This window comes from Zootoca vivipara, chromosome 5 (assembly GCF_965207765.1).
Source record: "Zootoca vivipara chromosome 5, rZooViv2.hap1.1, whole genome shotgun sequence".
NCBI lineage: Eukaryota > Metazoa > Chordata > Lepidosauria > Squamata > Lacertidae > Zootoca > Zootoca vivipara.
Window position 1 is genome coordinate 2,115,663 of NC_142588.1, and position 20,524 is coordinate 2,136,186.

At 41.3% G+C, this 20,524-nt stretch overlaps 1 protein-coding gene across 2 annotated transcripts in view; it reads left to right on the top strand.

The window, feature by feature from the left end:
* Nucleotides 1–17,297, top strand: part of ATXN10 (ataxin 10) — a 74,802-nt gene extending 57,505 nt beyond the window's left edge. For both annotated transcript variants that reach the window (XM_035137735.3, XM_088669962.1), the window contains 2 exons: nt 2,148–2,211; nt 16,959–17,297. In XM_035137735.3, coding sequence (XP_034993626.2) covers nt 2,148–2,211; nt 16,959–17,149 — 255 coding nt within the window. In that variant the 3' untranslated portion in view covers nt 17,150–17,297. The remainder of the gene's footprint in view (nt 1–2,147; nt 2,212–16,958) is intronic.
* The last annotated feature ends 3,227 nt before the right edge of the window (nt 17,298–20,524 follow it).

The window sequence follows — 20,524 nt, forward strand, 5'->3', positions numbered from 1 at the left end:
CGGTTTAAGTACTTTGCGGACCCGTCTGGAACGGATTAATCCACTTTCCATTACTTTCAATGGAAAAGTTCGCTTCAGTTTATGAACGGTTACTCCGCGGACCGTCTGGAACAGATTAATCCACTTTCCATTACTTTCAATGGGAAAGTTCGCTTCAGTTTATGAACGCTTCAGTTTATGAACAGACTTCCGGAACCAATTGTGTTCATAAACCGAGGTACCACTGTATTATGTCAAGAGAGCTGAAATCACAAACCCCACGTCACAACACAGTGCTTCATATACGTTGGGTGAGGCCGATCTTTCCCTCTTGCCCAGGCCTCCTTTCCTCTCTCTAGTTTGGCAGGATGCGCGACTGACCAAGACCTGAGTCAAGCAGGGAAGCCCAAGGCTGAGAGAGAGAGAGAGGTGCCTGCGGAAGGTCACCCAGTGAGGGCACAGGCGAAGTGAAATTTAACGGAGGATTCTGAATTGGGAACTAATTCTCTTAACCACTGTACTGTAATATGTAGTGTGATTGGAAATGGGAATGGGGTAGGGGAATAGTAGCTTTGAGTGATATGTATATTGTGGAAGGCATTTAATGACAGCCGTGACCAGCCCCAACCTCTGGTGGGGAGGTATTGTTTTTGTTCATGATACTACTACAACAACAACGTTTTTTATATTTCAGTTGACACTGCAACACATCTTCAAAGCCATTTCACAGTAATGAGGGTTGGGAATGGCCTTTTTTTATATATTAAAACTGACAGCACTGCAGATCATGTCCTGGATCCTTAGACCTGTTATATGTAATGAAACGAACCCTTGTAGTGTTCACTTATCATTGTTGCCCAACTCTCCATTAGAAATTGACTTACCATACTTCTGATGTACGGGACGTGGGTGGCGCTGTGGGTTAAACCACAGAGCCTAGGGCTTGCTGATCAGAAGGTCGGCGGTTCGAATCCCCGCAACAGAGTGAGCTCTCGTTGCTCGGTCCCAGCTCCTGCCAACCTAGTAGTTCGAAAGCACATCAAAGTGCAAGTAGACAAATAGGTACCGCTCCGGCGGGAAGGCAAACGGCGTTTCCGTGCACTGCTCTGGTTCGCCAGAAGCGGCTTAGTCATGCTGGCCACATGACCTGGAAGCTGTACGCTGGCTCCCTCGGCCAATAACGCAAGATGAGCGCCGCAACCCCAGAGTCGGTCATGACTGGACCTAATGGTCAGGGGTCCTTTTACCTTTACTTCTGATGTATACTTTCTGGAATGAAAACTGTCTGAATTGGTAATTACTGTGTCAAAAAGAGCTTTGCAATTAGTTGGCATGCCTAGGCATTTCCAAATGTTTTAAAAGTATATTGCTATACTTTTGTTGTAGGAGACTAGTTTAAATAGTGTCTTGTGATGTTTTGGATAGCTGCAAGTTTGGTTTTAGTTGTGCATGCACTGAGATTGTTTAATCTGAAATTAATTTCTAAACCGCTTAATATACAAAAAAAATCTCTTAAGCACTATATAGAAATAAATAAATTAAATAGGCTACAATAAATGAACTGTTGGAATTAAAATATTTTCTAGAGTGTGTATGGCAGGGGTTTGCAACAAATACGATACTTATTCCAATTCAGATTTGACCATTTCAAAAGCAGCTTGAGTTGGCTTAGAACGCTTGAGAGACCACCGCATCAGAACCCCTTCAGAAAATCAAAAGAGAAGAATTTAACGCATGTTGTAGCAATTTTGCTATCAACGCAAGGATTTTGGCTTGTCAAACAGAACAACTCCCTTCCCCCCCCCACTTTCCCCTATGCTCTGTTCTGGGGGTTCTCCAACCCCCCCCCCCCCAAGCCAGGGGAGGAGAGAAACACCATTTTGTTCAAGAAAGTCCTTGCATGGGATTCCACTAGAACTCATTAGCTGAATCTAGCCTAAAGTATAGATGTAACACCTTGCCAAACCTGCTTCACACCATTAGTTTTAAATATTGAATTGTGGCCAATTGTTAGGCATTATGTCTGAATACCTACATCATAATTGACCATGGTTCTCTCTTGCATAAATATATACAAAACCCATCCATTTAGGGATGGGTTATGTTTGTGTATTTTTACCCACCAAGGAGAAATATTTTATAAAATAATTTTTTAAATTTTCTTTCAGGTTTATGATCTAGATGGCATCCCGTTGATCCTGGATAACTGCAGCATTGATGACAATAATCCTTGTATCCTTTCAATAACTTTCTAAATTAATAAATAATTACCCCTCCTAACGTAATTTGAGCTGGAGGTAGGGTTGCAGATGTGAATGCTTTGGGGATAAGGTGTGTTGTCCTTGTGCCTCAAAGTATCTTAAAACTCCAGTCTCAAGAAAATATTACTTCAGTTGTAAAGACTTCAGAGAGACATAGCACAATCCTAGCCCACTTCCCCTCAATTGGTGTCTACTCTTTTGTCTTGGGTTATACTTGTCAATTGTATGAAATTTAATTGCAGGGAATGTTGTATTATGAGATCAGAATATCATAAAATACTATGCAAACAAGTTTGAGGGGGTAAAACACAAAAACACCGAGGCTGCCTTTTTTTGGCTGGGGTAGCAAATTGACCAGAGAGGTTTAAATCTTTTAACTAAATACAAAAATGGCCTCTTTTGAAGTGGAGAAACTACATTATTTTTGAGCCTTAAAACAAATGGGCCTGATTGAACATTATCTCGTGTTCTCTAACTTTCTGAATATCCCAGAATTATTGTTGTCACTTTAGATTAGGGATTGTAATGGAATCTAACCAAATATGGTCATTGTAGCTAGTCTTAGAAGCTTTTGCTTCAACTGACATCTGACCAGTCAGCTGAAATAAACAGGTAGATGAGTTAGTAAGCAGCTCATCAGTTTTACATACCTTATTAAATCTGACCAGTGGAAAAAAATATTTTCAACTCATATATCTGGTATTATCTGATGAAAGAACAATAGATATTTCTGTTGTTAGGACTGGTGGAGAAATTCCATCAGAAAGATGGCTGTTGGTTATTAAACTTTGTTAAAGAAGGTTGTTTTTGAAAGTGAGTATACAGTAAATAATCTGCCTTGTCGGTAAAAATGTTGTAAGAGCTAGCTGGTTAAATATTGTGTGTAATATTTAATTATTATGACGAGCCAGTAAAGCCCTTAACCTAGCATCCATTGTATTCTTCAAAACTATATTACAAAAATTAATTATTTAGGTTTAATCCCAGAATAAAAGGGAAGGGTAAATTAAGAGTAAGAGACAATCATGCGCATGAAAGAAATGGAGGAAATAAGCAAAATCATCCTGAGAAATCTCATGAGTCTTATTGACTTCCTTCAGAATTCTTTGGCGGTTCATCTGAATGCTCCACTTGAAATTTACGTTATCTCAAATGTTGCTTAAAGTGAAATCTGGGGACTACCGGTACTCAGAAGTGAGTTTTTTCAAAAAAAATTCTCAGTTCCTTGAAAAATCTTCAAATTTTTACATATGAGAGTTCCCAAAATTTGTTTTGGGTTTAGCTCTGGGCAGAATTCTTGTGGCAACTTTAGAGAGGTTTAACTGCTGTTCAGATGCTACAAGGATGGAAAATACTTTGTGGTATTGGTTACATAGTGTGGTCCTACCAGTATGGCTTGTGAATAAATTCTAATCTATATAAATAAAAATGTAAAATGCCAGGTTGTGTGTGCTCAGCTTACTCCGAAACCGCTTGACCGAATGAGTTGAAATTTTGACGCAACGTCGCAGTCCAATACAGGAGTGTTTGTATCAAATTAGATTGTACAGATGTCACACCAATCACAGGTAAAAACATGTTTTTTTGGAAAAACCAGCAAAACAGGAACAGGAGAGGTTGCAAAACGTCGCCCTCTAGCGGCGACACCACTGGTACTGCGGCTAGAAAAGCTTCCCTCTCCAAAGCAGCTCAGCTCAGGTTTGCAGACTGGGCTGAGTGGAGGTGTGGGCTCGCCGGGGTGGGGGGAGGACGGGATCGGGATAGGTCATGGGTCAGGACAGGGTGGGGGGAGTCACAGGGATGAGCCACAACAACGTGTGGCTGGGTACTGCTAGTGATGGAATAAAAGGAGAAGCACCATCTTTGTATGAATTAGAGTATTACTTCTTATCTCTCCCTTTCTCACACATGCATATACACACACATGCACCCACACACTTTTGTTACTATTTAACCTTTCAAACTGATTCATAGTCCCACATCATTGTGAATTCTGTTATTGCAATATACGCCTTGTTGTTGTTTAGTCGTTTAGTCGTGTCCGACTCTTCGTGACCCCATGGACCATAGCACGCCAGGCACTCCTGTCTTGCACTGCCTCCCGCAGTTTGGTCAAACTCATGTTCGCAGCTTCAAGAACACTGTCCAACCATCTCGTCTTCTGTCGTCCCCTTCTCCTAGTGCCCTCAATCTTTCCCAACATCAGGGTCTTTTCCAGGGAGTCTTCTCTTCTCATGAGGTGGCCAAAGTATTGGAGCCTCAGCTTCACGATCTGTCCTTCCAGTGAGCACTCGGGGCTGATTTCCTTCAGAATGGATACGCCTTAGATACCAAATATTTTTTCTATGGGTAGCTTCTTTCAGATGCCCAACAGGCCTCAGCCAGAAGCCTGCATTTAGTGCAGGCAGCAACCATTTTGCATGCATTCAGTTGAAGGGGGCAGGGTGGAACGGGCTTATGCCTTACCGCTGACGTGTGCAATAACCTGGAACGCAACCCCCTTGCAAATGGGGGCTGCCTATACCCTCAGTCCCATGCTATGGAGCCCTTTTCCAGCAGAGAGATGGCAGGCATTTCTTGACTTCCAGATGCCTCTTGAATACTTTTTTTATTCAGACAGGCCTATGCAGTTGTTTAAAACCTTTTGACTAGCCTGTCATTTTATTTCTATTTTTCATGGTTTTTATATTTTATTATACACCTATTGTTGTACACCACCTTGATTTTGTTTGTTTGTTGAGAGGGTGGTGTATATAAATGCATTTATAAATAACTAATAACAAATCTCCCAGCTTTCTACACATGACAGCAATTTAGACTAGTGGTTAAACCATCCAACCTTCAGACCAAAGGCATTGAGCAGAATTCAGTTTGGGTACTATGACAGCCACAAATTATACGGATTTGCCTCAGAGTGCAAAGGAAGTTTTCTTTTGAGTTAGAAAGTGAGCCCTACTCTCCCTTCAGTGCAATGTTTATTCCATAATATCACCAGTTCATCCCAGTCAGTCTGTTAAATGTTGGTAAAACTTTAAATGCTATGCATTTTTTTAAATATTTCATTTATGTCGCAACCAGCTTACTCCCATCTTCTAAATGGATTACCTCTTCTAAAAAGAAAACTCCAGCATTAGAAGGGAGGAACAGGGGCCACTTACTGTAGAGTAGTCACATAGGGGTCCCTGGAACTACAGTGGTACCTCGGTTTATGAACACAATTGGTTCCGGAAGTCTGTTCATAAACTGAAGCGAACTTTCCCATTGAAAGTAATGGAAAATGAATTAATCCGTTCCAGATGGGTCCGCGGCGTTCGTAAACTGAAAATTCGTAAACCGAGGTGTTCATAAACCGAGGTTCCACTGTACTTTAGAGCAGATAATTACAGGAGTGTAGTTTGAGTGATCTTGTATTCAGTTATTGTGTTAGGTAGTGAGAAAAGGTTCTGATGATAATATGCCATTTAACGTTTGATGAAAATAAGTGGCTCTTTGACTCCAGAGACCTTTATAGTAAAGCTTCTGTGTTATGTTAGCATAAAGCTTGGCAAGTCTTCTTGTGACCAAAATGCCGGTAATACTTGGAGAGGAAAAAGCAGGGCGGCCTTTCTGGGTGATCATTCAGCTGGCTACTTAGGAGACAAAATTGGCATCGTTTGCGAAAGGAAAACCTGTGGTTTCTCTTATGCTCTCCTATTGCAATGGTGGTGGTTGATCCACACATACAGACCCTTTAGTTTGGATAAAATACTGAAAATATAAATGCAAGCTAATTTCTACATCTACCCATTTGAAGAACATTTTCTGTCATTATATTCAGTCTGACAGTCATCTCAGAGGTAGATTCGAAATACTTTTGACCTCATGGCAACGGTTAGTATAATTGTGGTTGATGAAACCTCAGGTTAAATCTAGGAGAAATCAAGTTGCTATGGTCTAGAACAATGGCAGTTTGTTTTGTGTCATGCCAGGAAAGACTTTCTTGGGGGAACCAGGGAGCATTTCATATTTAAAAGTGTAGCTTGAGACGGGCCTCATGCTGTGAAAACAATCCACGCTGCTGAGGAGAGCAAAAAACAGGGATGTGATTAAATTCTGAAGGAGAGAACTATCATAGCTACCACAAAACAGACAACTAATAGAACACAGTAACTTAAAATGGTGATCAAATATGAATTACAAGTACTTTTATTTGACAAAACAGCTATGTTTTCATAGATTTGTACCCGTTGGGGGGGGGGAATCTTCATTTATTTGGTCATTTATATTGTTTCTTACAAATTATAATGTAAATAACAAAAATAATACATTTGATGTAATATGGTGCATCTGCAAAACACAAACTGGCTCTTTGCTGAGGAAGGCAAAATGAATGGGGATAGTTTTAGCTTTCACATTGGGATTTTAAGCCAAGCATGCACAGTTTTCAACTCTCTAAACCAAATAGAGGACACACCAGCCCCACCTTTTGCTGCCTATCTGGGATTGCAAAAGCAGCAGTGTTGCTAAGCCCCTGGCAAGCCACAATTCATTTCTATGGGCTGCATTTGGTTTGTGGGTTGGAAACTTAGTAGGCTTGTTCTAAGAGGTTTGTTCATAACTCAGTTGAGAACCATTCTAGTATTAATTCTTTGAATATTTGAGTACCATTGTGGTTCCCCCACCCAGAAAGTATTTTGCTGCCCCCCGGTCCCCCAATAAAAATAATAATAAAAAATGATTTTACTGACTGCTCTGATAGATGTCTAACTGAGATACTGTGAAGCCAAAAGCTTTTTGTGCTCCCCCAAATGTGTCCATTCTTTTTAAGAAGTTGTTATTGTTTTCATTTTTAATAATGTGTAAAAAATACCACCTAATGGTATGCAGCCCCCAGAGAGATAACTAAGGCCCTTGGCCCAGAAATGGTTGGTCACATATATTTTAAGGAATGTTTTAGCTGGTTAATCTTTTTTTTTAACTGCTTGAGTCATCAAATATAACTAATTTTATGTTAATGTATGAAATAGCATGCTAAGAATTATACATTGACAATATTATTTGAAACTAACTGTCCTATCACCCAATCTATCTGTAATTAAACAATATCATTTCATTTGTTTTAATAATTAAGGTCAACAAATGCCAAAGGGTCCAATTGATTTGCTACTTGCTAATGTTTATTTCTCCCTCCAAAACATATACTGTACTGTATAGTTTCACTGCATTCTCTCATTCCATTAAGATATAAACAAACTCTCATTTTAGGTAAAACTATTAGCACTTTGTCTACCTTTCCCTTGCCCTGATTATGTTTGACATTTCTTTCTTTTTTAAAATATAGTTTTATTAATTTCCAATTTATAACAATTACAAAAAGAAAAAACAAAAAACAAAATTCCAACTCTGATTTGGGTAGCTACCATTCTTCAGGGTTATCAGTAAAGTATTTTATAAATGGATGCCATGTTTCAACAAAATCATTTACATCATTTGTATTCAATGCATGTCATTTCTTTTTTAATTTTTTTCTGACACAGCAGTAGACCATATACCAGTATTCTGTTTTCAACGAGATATACACAGATGTTCCAATTCGGTGTCACTAATAGGCATGCTGCTACTAAAAGAAAAATAATTAGTTCTGTAACACAAATGTCAGATTTTCATTATTTAAAAAATAGTTAAGAATCCCAAATTTGTGGCACATTCTGTAAACACCCATTATTCTATCTAGACTCTTTCCAAGATATCGGGACTGTTGCCCTTCTTAGAATGCTGTTAAGCAACCTGCCCATATGGGGATCAATGTTTCAGAAAAATTCTTATAAAAGACTAGTTGACCCTGCCATGCGTTTCAGTGGCTAATCCCTGTGAGTGTCTCCAGTTTGACACGCTCGATGAGGTATTCTGTTTCTCCCCCCCTCTCGGTTTATCCCTGTGAACCCCCCAATTCCCTCTTCCCCCGAACCCCCCCACAGGGGAGGTGTGTTTCCTTGGTTGGTCCTGGTATTGGGGGTGGAGGGGAGGGTTGAGGAGAGGGGAGGTTCCTTGGGGGGGGGTCTTGGTATTGGTTGGGGAGGGTATTGTGGGTGGAGGGTCATGGGGGTAGAGGGTTGTGTAGGGGGTTTGTGGTGGGGTGGGATTCTGAGTGGTTAATCCCTGTGAGTGTCCCCAGGGTGTCTTGATCCATGACCTATTCTGTTCGCTCCCCCACCCCTGGGGTTATCTCTGTGAATCCCCCAATTCCCTATACCCCGTCAACCCCCACCCAGGGGAGGTGTTGATCCTTGGGTGGTGTTGGTATTTGGGGGGTGGGAGGGGAGGTTTGAGGAGAGGGGAGGTTCCTTGGGTGGTCTTGGTATTGGGGGGAGGGTTGAGGAGAGGGGAAGGTCCTTAGGGGGTGGGGGGGATCCCTGGGGAAAGAGTACTGTTGGGTTGGCCTATGGGGAGAGGTCTAGTGTCGGGGTGGCCTGTTCCCTGTTGGTGGTGAGATCTTATGGCGGGGAACGCGGATCGGGCCTGATCTATGGTGTGGGTGGGGATCCATGGGGAGAGGGCTACTGTCGGGGTTGGTGGGGATCGCGGATAGGGCGTGATCTATGGGGTGGGCGAGGATGTGATGTTTTGATGCAACACATAATATGAGTGGTGTTTTGTTGTTTAATGTTTATGTTTACTTGTTTAGTACACCGTTTGCTTAATTGTTCCATATAATTTGTTCAAAACCATTGGTTTTTCATGTAAATTATCAACATTTTTTATCTTAAATAAATAAATATTGCAGAAAATAATAGTATGCAACTATTATTGCTCTACATAAAACCTAAAATTTATGTTTATTAGTTCTCAATTTAACATACTGAGAATAAATCAGTCAAATTCCTATGTTTTCATCACTCGTAGTGAGGCAAAATTTCAATCTGTAGGAGCAGGGTCTAAATATTAACCGATTTGTCCCAAATTTGAAATTTGACTATGTTTATACCATACGCCTGATATAAGATCAAGGGAGGAAACATTTTCCCCAAAAAGTTTTTTATGACCCACCCTAACGAGGATGTGGCAGGAAGATTCAAGGACAATCAAAGAAACATTTAAGCATTTCAATGTAGTATAGTATAGTACGGTATAGTCTCAAAATGTGTTTTATTTATTTGCAGAATGTGGATAGATATATTTTCAAAATGAGAACAAGAGCATATGCTATGCTTCTACAGTTCTCTGTGACCTACTGTTGTGAACAGAAGTTTTTGTTCTTAGGTAGCTTCCTAGATGCCCCATGATCATATTATAAGGCAGCTGCGTTCTGTGTTTTGTTTTCCAATGTATATCTTAGCAATTAAAAATTCATTGTGGCATGAGCAGATTTTTATTCTGAAAGTGTGGCCCAAAGAAAAAAGTTTGGAAGCCACGGCCCCAACAGGGAGCGAGGAATTGTCAGCCACATGTTGCTGTAGGTCCCACTAGAACCGAAATATTGTTTGTTAACCATTTTTGCTCAACTGGCATGTTTATGTAGGTGGTAGAGAGTGTTAATGACAGATAAATAAATTAAAGTGACATTTCACAACTCTGCATATTTCTGGATAAAGCAACTGAGTGTAAAATGCATTGTTACATGTTGTATCACATTCTGTTATTCTGATTCCATGGATTTTTATGACAGTGTTTAAACACTGACAATTAATTGCATATGTTCCCATCTGCAGATAGATATATAATAACTCTTAAAACTGAATATCTTAGGCATGTTTTTGGCTTTACATTGTCCAAGAGTGTTATTTTTTTCCTTTCTCCTTTTTTAAACTCAAAGGATTTTTAGTTGCATATAAATTACAGGTTTCTATTAAAAATGTCACTTAAAAATATGGGCAGCTTCTGTGGCAAGAATCTTATGTGCCACATGCAAGCTAGCATTCCACATTTGAATTTAGTGCCTGATTTTATTTTACAAAAAGTTTTATTTTCTAAAAGTAGACATTTATCAATTTGACAGACTTTCAAAGAAAGCATAATACGGTAGGTGCCTTACTTATGAGCTTTAAAATACTTAATTGTCCTAAGGTGTAATAATGGAACTCCTTCCATTTTATTTTAAAAAAATTTAATTATCACAAGTCACTGCTTTGAGCTGACATTCTGCCTTTTCAAGCATATGATGTAGGAGCGCCTGCCTTAGGAGATTGCACTTCTTAGGCTTTGTAAGCTGCCTTAGGTGAAGATTAAAAGCATTAAAAACATTAAGGTGCTCCAAAGCACTTTTAAATGTAATGTGCCCCCCCCCATCTCCAATTGTACAGGTTGCATTTGTGTCCCCTCCTTTCTCTGTTTATATTCATAGAATCATAGAATCACAGAGTTGGAAGGGACCACAAGGGCCATCCAGTCCAACCCCCTGCCAAGCAGGAAACACCATCAAAGCATTCTTGACATATGGCTGTCAAGCCTCTGCTTAAAGGCCTCCAAAGGAGGAGACTCCACCACACTCCTTGGCAACAAATTCCACTGTCGAACAGCTCTTACTGTCAGGAAGTTCTTCCTAATGTTTAGGTGGAATCTTCTTTCTTGAAGTTTGAATCCGTTGCTCCGTGTCTGCTTCTCTGGAGCAGCAGAAAACAATCTTTCTCCCTCCTCCATATGACATCCTTTCATATATTTGAACATGGCTATCATATCACCCCTTAACCTTCTCTTCTCCAGGCTAAACATACCCAGCTCCCTAAGCCGTTCCTCATAAGGCATCATTTCCAGGCCTTTGACCATTTTAGTTGCTCTCTTCTGGACACGTTCCAGCTTGTCAGTATCCTTCCTGAACTGTGGTGCCCAGAACTGGACACAGTACTCCAGGTGAGGTCTGACCAGAGCAGAATACAGTGGTACTACTACTTCCCTAGATCTAGATGCTATACTCCTATTGATGCAGCCCAGAATTGCATTGGCTTTTTAGCTGCTGCATCACACTGTTGACTCATGTCAAGTCTGTGGTCTACCAAGACTCCTAGGTCCTTTTCACATGTACTGCTCTCAAGCCACAATACACTTGTGGCAGCTCTACATAACTATGATTCTGCCAAATGCTATAGTTGTACCCATGTTGTAGTTCAGTGACTCTGTGATTTGAAGCCGAAAGGGAATTTGTTTTTGTTTTGCTGTGGAATGAAAAAAGGAGAGAAAGAACAAGAAAACCAGGGGTGCCAACCTAGTTTTCAGGGCAACCTGCTGATGAGTTCTGAGTTTGGGGGTAGTTCTTTAGTGGTGAGGGGAAAGCACTCTGCGCAGGCTTGGAAGTACTTCTCTCCCTAGGCTGAGTTCTAGTGAGGTCACAGCACATACTTAAGTCATAGGGAGGAAACGACAAAGACTGGAGGGGGGAGTTGTAGCAATAACAGACGCAACCTTTTATTGGGTGAAGCACTCTGGCTGTCGTTTGCTTGCAGTGGAGGTCAGTTCAGTACCTAATGCCTTTATTTATTTTTTAATGTGCTGGTGCTTTAATCTGTGTGGGAGACGGGCATCACACTGCCAGCTTTTCTTCTTAATTTTCCATGTTTGGGGAGGGGTCCATTCTCATTTATCAATATGCCTTCACACTCTTCAGCCACAAAATGGAGCTTGTGTCCTCTAAATAGGAGGAATTGAGCAGTCTAATTTTGCAACAGTTTCAGTTTCACTAGTGCTCAGAGGTCTGTCCTGGTGTGTGTGTGTGTGTTTAAAGAACGCATTAAAACTCTGCCTTTAAATTGTATAGATTTTATACACATTTTTATATAAAACTAGCCATACGTTGCTGTGGTTCTTTCCTGTGATTTCCCCCCACTCTGTCCGTACACATGAGTTATCCTCCCCCTCCTCCCCCCACCCCAGCTCATCCCTGTGAGTGTCCCCACCCTATCCCAACCCATGAGGTATCTAGTCCCCTCCTCCCCCCACCCCTCCAGGACATCCCTGTGACTGGTCCCACTCATGAGATATGGAGTTCCCTCCCCCTGTCTGAGTCCTCTGTTGTCCCCGGGGAGTGTTGGCCCCTCCCCCTGTATCTCCATACCTTGGCCCCCACCCTTGGAGAAGAAACTGTCAGGTTCTGGGTTGTATTTCCCAGTATGCACTTTTGTCTGAGCCCTCTGTTGACCCCGGGGATTGTTGTCCCTTCCCCCCTGTATCTCCATACCTTGGCCCCCGCGTAGGGCTGAGGAGAGGTGAGGGTCCTTGGGGGTCTTGGTCTTGTGGGGGTGGGAGGGTTGAGGAGAGGTGAGACTTATTGGGGGTCTTGGTCTTTTGGGGGTGGGAGGGTTGAGAGCTGAGGGTCATTGGGGGTCTTGGTCTTGGGGGGGAGGGTTGAGGAGAGCTGAGGGTCATTGGGGGATCTTGGTCTTGGTGGGAGGGGAGTGTTGTGTAGAGGTCAGTGAGTTTAGAGGGTATTGGTGTTGGGGGGAAGGTTGTGGAGGGGGTGTGTTGGGGAGTTTAGAGGGGATGGGTCTGTGTGGTTATGTGAGTGTGGGGAAAGTTTGTGGAGAGGGTAAGTCTGTTTTGGATGGGGTTTGGTTTGTGGTCGTTTGAGTGGATTACGTAGTTATCGTGTGGGGGTAGGTTTGTGGAGGGTCCCGATCCGCTGCGGTCGTGGGTCTTCGGCGGTTAGTCGGCCTCCGGAGCAGTGAGGTTTGTGGAGGGGCAAGTCTGTTCTGGATGTGGTTTGTCTTGGGGGGAATGTCCGTTATGGCTGGGGTTTGGGTTTTGTAAGGGGTCGGGTGAGTGGAGGATACAGTTATCATGTTGGGGGGGGGAGGTTTGTGGGTTCGGTCAGTCAGCCAGTTAGAAATCCACTGAATGGTAGCATTGTCTGTTCTACTATCAAGCAGCTATTACTGTCAGAAGGTTCTTCCTGGTTTTTCGTTGAAATCTCCTTTCTTATAACTCCATTGGTTGAGGTCCTACACCAGGCATCCCCAAACTTTGGCCCTCCAGATGTTTTAGACTACAATTCCCATCATCCCTGATCACTGGTCCTCTTAGCTAGGGATCATGGGAGTTGTAGGCCAAAACATCTGGAGGGCCGCAGTTTGGGGATGCCTGTCCTATACGCTGGAGCAGGAAAAAGCAAGCAGTCCTTGGAGTCTAGCTGTGAGAAAAATGATTTGGCGAGCATTTCAAGGGGAAAACCCGGCAGTTAACCACCCTCTGCTAGTCTACACTTTTGTACTGTAGCCAAACTGTATCTCACACTATTCACACTTTTTAAATTAAAGGTATGGTTAATACCAGCTCTTATTTGAAAGGGTGGCCATGTGGGGGCATTGATTAATTTTTCCACCAACCCCCTCCCTGACTGCTATTTGTGCTTTATCTTGTTGTGTTAAAATTGAAGAGAACAACATTTTCAGTGGGAAACTAGCACAAGGTCTCAATCTGCGTGGGGGAAGCTGCATGTTTGCCTGATAAGCTGCAGTTCTTTTGGAAAAAATGCCCGCCCGCCCGCGTGCGCGCGCACACACACACAAGCTCTTTTTTTTAACTGAGTGTTTAAGAAAGTGGTGGTATTTAGTGCTTTATAGGCTGAGATTGGGAATGCAATGGAAAGGTTGTGCAAAATCTGAGAGAAAATCTAATTGAAATCAGTGAGACTTGGCCTCAAGTAAATACTCATAGGATTTTACTGTAAAATATGTAAAATTGTAATTGAAGACACAGTATTGAACTAATTTTTGGGGGGGGGGGACTTTCCTATATTTTTTCATAGAAGATCCATACCTTTCATAGAAGATGACATACCTTGTCATATGATTAACAAGATTCTGCATACTGCAGTGCTATGCATTTGTTTGGTTTTCTAGAAATGTACAGCAAACCTGGAAAACTGGGTTTACTGTGATTGCTGTGTTTTGTTTTGTTTTGTGAGGTTTGGCAACAAATGGGCTCATGCTCCTATTTGTAGTAACTATGGAAACTTTAGAAGCACTCTCTTTCTAAGGCTGATTATACAATAAAGTGCTGAAAGTGTTGGTCGGATTATGGACTTCAGAATATGTTCAATTTTCTAATGTGAATATTAATTGGGGACTCACTTTAATCTCTTGTGACACTTAAGTCTGTATAGGTCTGTATCTAGGCATCCAGAAGTCTCGGGCTCACTCAGCATGTTAAGAGCAATCATACATATTCATGACTCTCAATTGCAAGAGTGCACTAGGAAAAGAGAAAGCTGAGAGCAAGCTACAGCACACAAACCACCCCTGCCCCCCAAGCAGGCAATATACTGGTAGTAGGAAAAGGGGGATCTGACAAACACAGAAACCATGTGACACTTTATAATTTATATCATGGATTTATTTTGTTTATAGCACTTGTATTGTTCAATCACACTCTACAGCAGTATACTTTAATTGTAATGTAATTTGCCCTTGCAAATATTTGAAGACACTCTTAATTAGTGGGCCAGTTCATGAAGCTGATCTTCTTTACATGGTGGTCTTTTTTTAAAAAAATTAAAAGTTTATTGGCGTACGCACATTCAGAATACAATAAACTTGAAAAGGCTCTGTTAAAACAATGAGAATCCCTATTGATGTTTATATATTGATAACCTGCTTTCTCCAACCCTTTGTTTCTAGTTACGGAGAGCCCCTGTTCAGGGCCCCAATGCACTGGACTGGAGCGGGGTTGCATGACATAGGCATGGCCATCAAGAAGTGCCTCCATGTGTCTCCCATACTGCCGGTGGTATTTCTGCTGGTGTTTCAGGCCGGGACAGAACTGGGCTGGTTAGGGATCTGCTGCCATTGTGATGGCAACAAGTCTGATCCACCCCTCCTTCATGGCACCTACCCTTCCACCCCAGCCAATATGTGGGGTGGGGCTGTAGATGGGACAGTGGCTCCATCGCTCTGTTAAGTCCTGCTGCTGCAAGTCTGGACCACTCTCTTATATTTAAAACTGTATTATTTGGTACTCATGTTTATATTGTGGGTGCAATAAACCCTAACCTGGCAAATATCCTCAATGGTCTAATTCTTCATATTAAAAGCAGACAATTGTACATTGCCACCAACTTTTAAAGAAACAACTTCCTGGCATCCTTTCTTCCAGAAAGCTATACTCAAGTCAATCAAATGTTAATAATGTGTGGCTGAGTGTCATGTGACCATAATTAGAATCTGTGACACTTGGAGATCCCATTGATCACTATCCTTTTCTGCCAAGTTGACAATATGGTACAGCTCGCTGAAAAGATCTTCATGTTCTCTGCTGGTAGTGAATAAAATTGGTGGAGCTCTGCTTCAAATTGGTTCTTGAATTAACATATTGTCAAAATAGCATTGACTTGGGTAAACTAGCACCATGTTACTTTCCACTGCCAGACTGCATGCTAAATCTCTTTGCTGTCTTTGTTTCCCTCCTCTGCATTATATCCATCTACTTATCTTTCCTCATTTCGTTAATTGGGACAAATCTCTGGTCATAAACAGTTGTGTTTCATGCTTTGGTCTGAGGTTGTTAAAGTGAATTCACGGTAAAAATAAGTAGTCTAGTATACTCAAAGATCCAACTTCAAACTAGGCTTTTCTTGTTTATTAAATTTACATGGGATACACAGCAATGATCCATCTTGACCAATACTTCTCCATACTTTTCTAGTCTTCACTCTTTTGACTGGTATTCTTGCCACACCCAGACTCCAGACAGCTCTGCTTATGCCCTGCAGGTGAATGGCCATGTGGAACTTAGCAAGAAACGATGAAGGATATGAGTAAATTATGCACAGCTTTCTCTTGTATGTGAAGCTACACGTAGCAAATAATTGGTGCCCTGCAGGCATTTAGATCTTGCATGGAGAGTTGGAATTCCTTGTCTCCTCTGTAGGTGTTTTTGAGAGCAATTACATTTTGTGACATAACACCTTGCTTGCAGCATTTCAGCAAATAGTTTTAATGGAATGCTCAGGATGTAGTTTATTGATGGTGATGGAAATTATTAAACATGGATCTAACATTTGCCTGAAACTTTGCTTGAAGGGAGACCACCATGAAAGAGGAATGGATCATTGCAGGCTATCCTAGCCCTAAGTGTCTTTTCAAAACCAGTATTTATAGTTTGGTGACTTTAAAAAGGTAATATATTATTTTTATTTTTCAGAAACAACACATGTCAAGATATCACTAAATATTATAAACAAAGTACAACCAATAATGCTATAAGTATACATGATAAAACGTATTAAAATATGGAAAATACACTTGCAGGCTTCCCATTGTCATCTTATTTACCACTGGGAACATAGTTCTGGACTAGTTGGGCCTTTGGCCTGACCCAACAGGCTATGTTTATGTTTATGCTATGAAAAATGTAAGAGGGGGAGGGGAGATTTTGGTCTGGATGCATTTTTCTTACACCTAATTTCCTGCATTAAAACCTGCTTCCATACTAGGTTCCTGATGAATATTTTGGTCACACATTTGTTTTTAACTATAATTATGTACATAGTCATGAGAGCTTCTACTTTGTCCTTCATAGGAGTGGCACTCATGTAGCTGAGTAGAGGACCATGGCCTGTTTTTCCTGCTGTCTGTGAACTGACATTCCCTTAAGACAGACTTTTGGGTGGTTAAAGTGACTTATGTAAATGACAATATGGATTTAATCAGACTATTTAATTTATTGAAATACAAGTATTTGTAACATGTGCCCCATAATATATACATTAACTGGAAGTGGACATGGGATAAATTCCTTAACTCTTTTCAACAGTTGTAAGCCAGTGGGCAGTATACACAATCCGCAACCTCACAGAACAGAATGAAAGAAACCAAGAACTCATTGCACGGATGGAGCAGCAGGGATTGGCTGACAATTCTGTCCTTGAGAAAATGGGATTGAAAGTTGAGAAACAAGATCAGAAGTTGATTTTGAGATCCAGTGGAAAGACACCACATCTATAAGCAACTGCAGTGTGAATGGTTCTCATATGTTTTGCTGCGGATACGATACCAATGTAGTATAAAATAGACTCTCAACCAGATTGTTGGCATTATTTCTTACCAAAATCAAAGGTTAATTAGTACCAAATAAACGGCAAATTCCAAATTATGGATACCCGGCTGATAATTTTTTCACTCTTTTGTTCCATTAATTTAAAATATAATGTATCTACCAAACTAATTAACAGCTGCTAGATGTCTGGAGGCGGTTGGAGGATGGATGGTGGCTAACAGATTGAGGTTGCATCCAGACATGACAGAAGTACTTTCTTGGGGGACAGGGTGCGGGTGGTATGGGGGACTCCCTGCTCACAGCTGTCCATGGAGGTCAATATGTGTCGAGGGCAGCTGTCTACCAGCTCCATCTGGCCAAGACCCTACCGGCTTGCAGACTGTCTCACCAGAGTGGTACATGCTCTGGTTATCTCCCACTTGGACTACTGCATTGTGCTCTACGTGGGGCTACCTTTGATGGTGACCCAGAAACTGCCATTAATCCAGAATGTGGCAGCTAGACTGGTGACAGGGAGTTGCCACCAAGACCATATAACACCAGTCCTAAAGGATCTTCACTAGCTCCCAGTATGTTTCCGAGCACAATTCAAAGTGAAGGTAAAGGTAAAGGGACCCCTGACCATTAGGTCCAGTCGTGACCGACTCTGGGGTTGTGGCGCTCATCTTGCTCTATTGGCCGAGGGAGCTGGCATATGAGCTTCCAGGTCATGTGGCCAGCATGACTAAGCCACTTCTGGCGAACCAGAGCAACACGGAAACGGCGTTTACCTTCCCGCTGTAGCAGTACCTATTTATCTACTTGCACTTTGAGGTGCTTTTGAACTGCTAGGTTGGCAGGAGCTGGGACCAATCAACGAGCTCACCCTGTTGCGGGGATTCGAACCGCCAACTTTCTGATTGGCAAGCCCTAGGCTCTGTGGTTTAACCCACAGCGCCACCCGCATCAGGATTATGCTGACCTATAAATCCCTAAACAGTCTCAGCCCAGTGTCCCTGAAGAGCGTCTCCACCTCCAACAACAGACACTGAGGCCCACTTCTGAGGGTCTTCTGGTTAGAAGTGAGTTTACAAGGAACCAGGCAGAGGGCCTTCTCAGCAGTGTGGTGTGAAACGCCCTCCCATCAAATGCCGAGGAGATAAAGAACGACACAACTCCTAGAAGACATCTGAAGGCAGCCCTGTATCAAGAAGTTTTTAAACTTTGACACACACACGCACACACCCTATATTTTGCTGGAAACCACCTAGAGTGGCTGGTGAAATCCAGCCAGATGGACGGGGTATAAACAGTATTCGTATTCGTATTATTAGTATTAGTATTTTCATCTACAGCTGCAAAAAGGAAGCTTACTTCCAAGTGTATTAAAAGGTGGGAGATGAATATGTCTGCCTGCAATAATGCTTTCCACCCCCTTGTGTAAACACAACATATCAGATTCTTAGTCACTCATGAATTTTCTGTCCTCACTTAAGGTGAACACCACAAGCCATCTTCTGAGGAATTACTGAAATATGCCCTAATACATTGCAACCATTAGAATTGTTTGTTGCTCTTTTTATTTATTACAAACATCAATTTATCATTGCAAAAAAACAACAACAACCGCTGATACACTACTTACACATCAGAGTTCTTCTGTAATTCACCATTTGCCAAGTGAATTTTAAAATGCAGAGGCTGCTGGAGCAGCAGGGTGTTAGGTTTAAGTGTTGCAGGACTTGTCTGTGTTTCTAGAGAACTGGATGTTTGTTTGAATTTTATTTGTTCCCTTGGTAAGTCAGCCCACTTACCCTTTTATTATTATTTTGCTTCTCATGAGCTTTTTCTAAACTCTGGAAGACTTGAGAGGTAGTTTCTCACTGTGATTAATTCTAGCAATTTCTTTTCACCCAGTGCCTTCCCTAAACATTGACAAAACTCATTTCCAGTTAATTAATTCAAGAGAGGCTGAAGAATGGAAAGCTCCGCCATTCGATTTTGGATACCATTCTTTATTGTTGTTGAACTCTGCCACTGTGGAATGTGGCATGAATGGGGTGGGTGGTTGGGAGAGAGACAGAGGTCAATTAATTCCCTGTGCCCCAAATTCATTTTCTCAGGTAAAAACAAAAACCAGAACAAATTAATTCTTAATATTTTTAATACGCTTCCTTCAGTTACCAAACTTTGGGCATGTGTTCCAAAAATGTGTATTATTTTAAGATAGGCTACTGCAGCTTCCCTCACATAATAACGTGGTTTGCCTTAAATTGGAATAATCAAACACATGCTATTAACACTGACCATCTTCTCTCTCACACATACCCACCCCCAATAAAGCAGAGAAGGAATGTGATTTAATGAATACACAAGCAATATATTCCTTTTTTTAATGGAACACGAGAGAGAACAGAAGGAAGTTCAAATAAGTATTTGGCATGGATGAAATATTCCCATAAGAAGACCAGGGATGCTTTCATATGCCCTGTAAGTTGAACCACACAATCCCAGTGGTGATCCCCCCCCCCCCCATGATCAGCAGCACAACTTCATGGTGGCAGTAACACCTAACTAGGCACAAATATGTTGACAGGCACTTCTTTCAAGTAATGTGAGCATGATGGGTAAAAGAAATCTGCCATGCATTTAGCATTTCAATTGTGCTTAAACAAAAAAACATAATTCCAATGAGAAACTGGACTACTTTTGTATAAACTACTTCCATTTCATGGGGCATCTTTGTAAGTAAACTGTATACTTTTGTTGTGGTTGTCATGGGAAATAAAAGTACAGTTGTAAGAGAATAAAATCTCAAATTATGCATAAGAACTCGTGCTCTGGTAAAATAAAATTAGTCATAGCTTTATTCTTTAATGTTTCTTTTCACCCCTTTCAATCTTTATTTTAGTTTTAGTGGAGAATATGAAAAAAGACAGTATTACAGACTGGAATTTTGAAACTTCAGCATTGTAATCTTATGTGTACCTGAGGCTATAATTGTGTTGAGACTTACTTCTGAGTAGACATGCAAAGTGTTGCACTGTAGATATTTACAACTGATAGTTAATATTGAAAACATGTTTCTGGAAAATGGTTGCTGGAAGAAAAATGCAATTCAGAATGACAGTAAAAATTGTGTGCAACAAGTATACCCAGATAAAAAATGGGCTTCTGCTTTTCCTCCTTTGTGTCAGTGGCAATTTGTGGGGTGTCCACATGCCCATAGAATCAGGAAGCATAGAATTGTAGTTGGAAGGAACCCTGAGGATTATCTAGTCGACAAATAAGAGGCTAGGAAGAACAAATGGATAGAGAAGCATTTTCTCCTTTGTTTGTTTGTT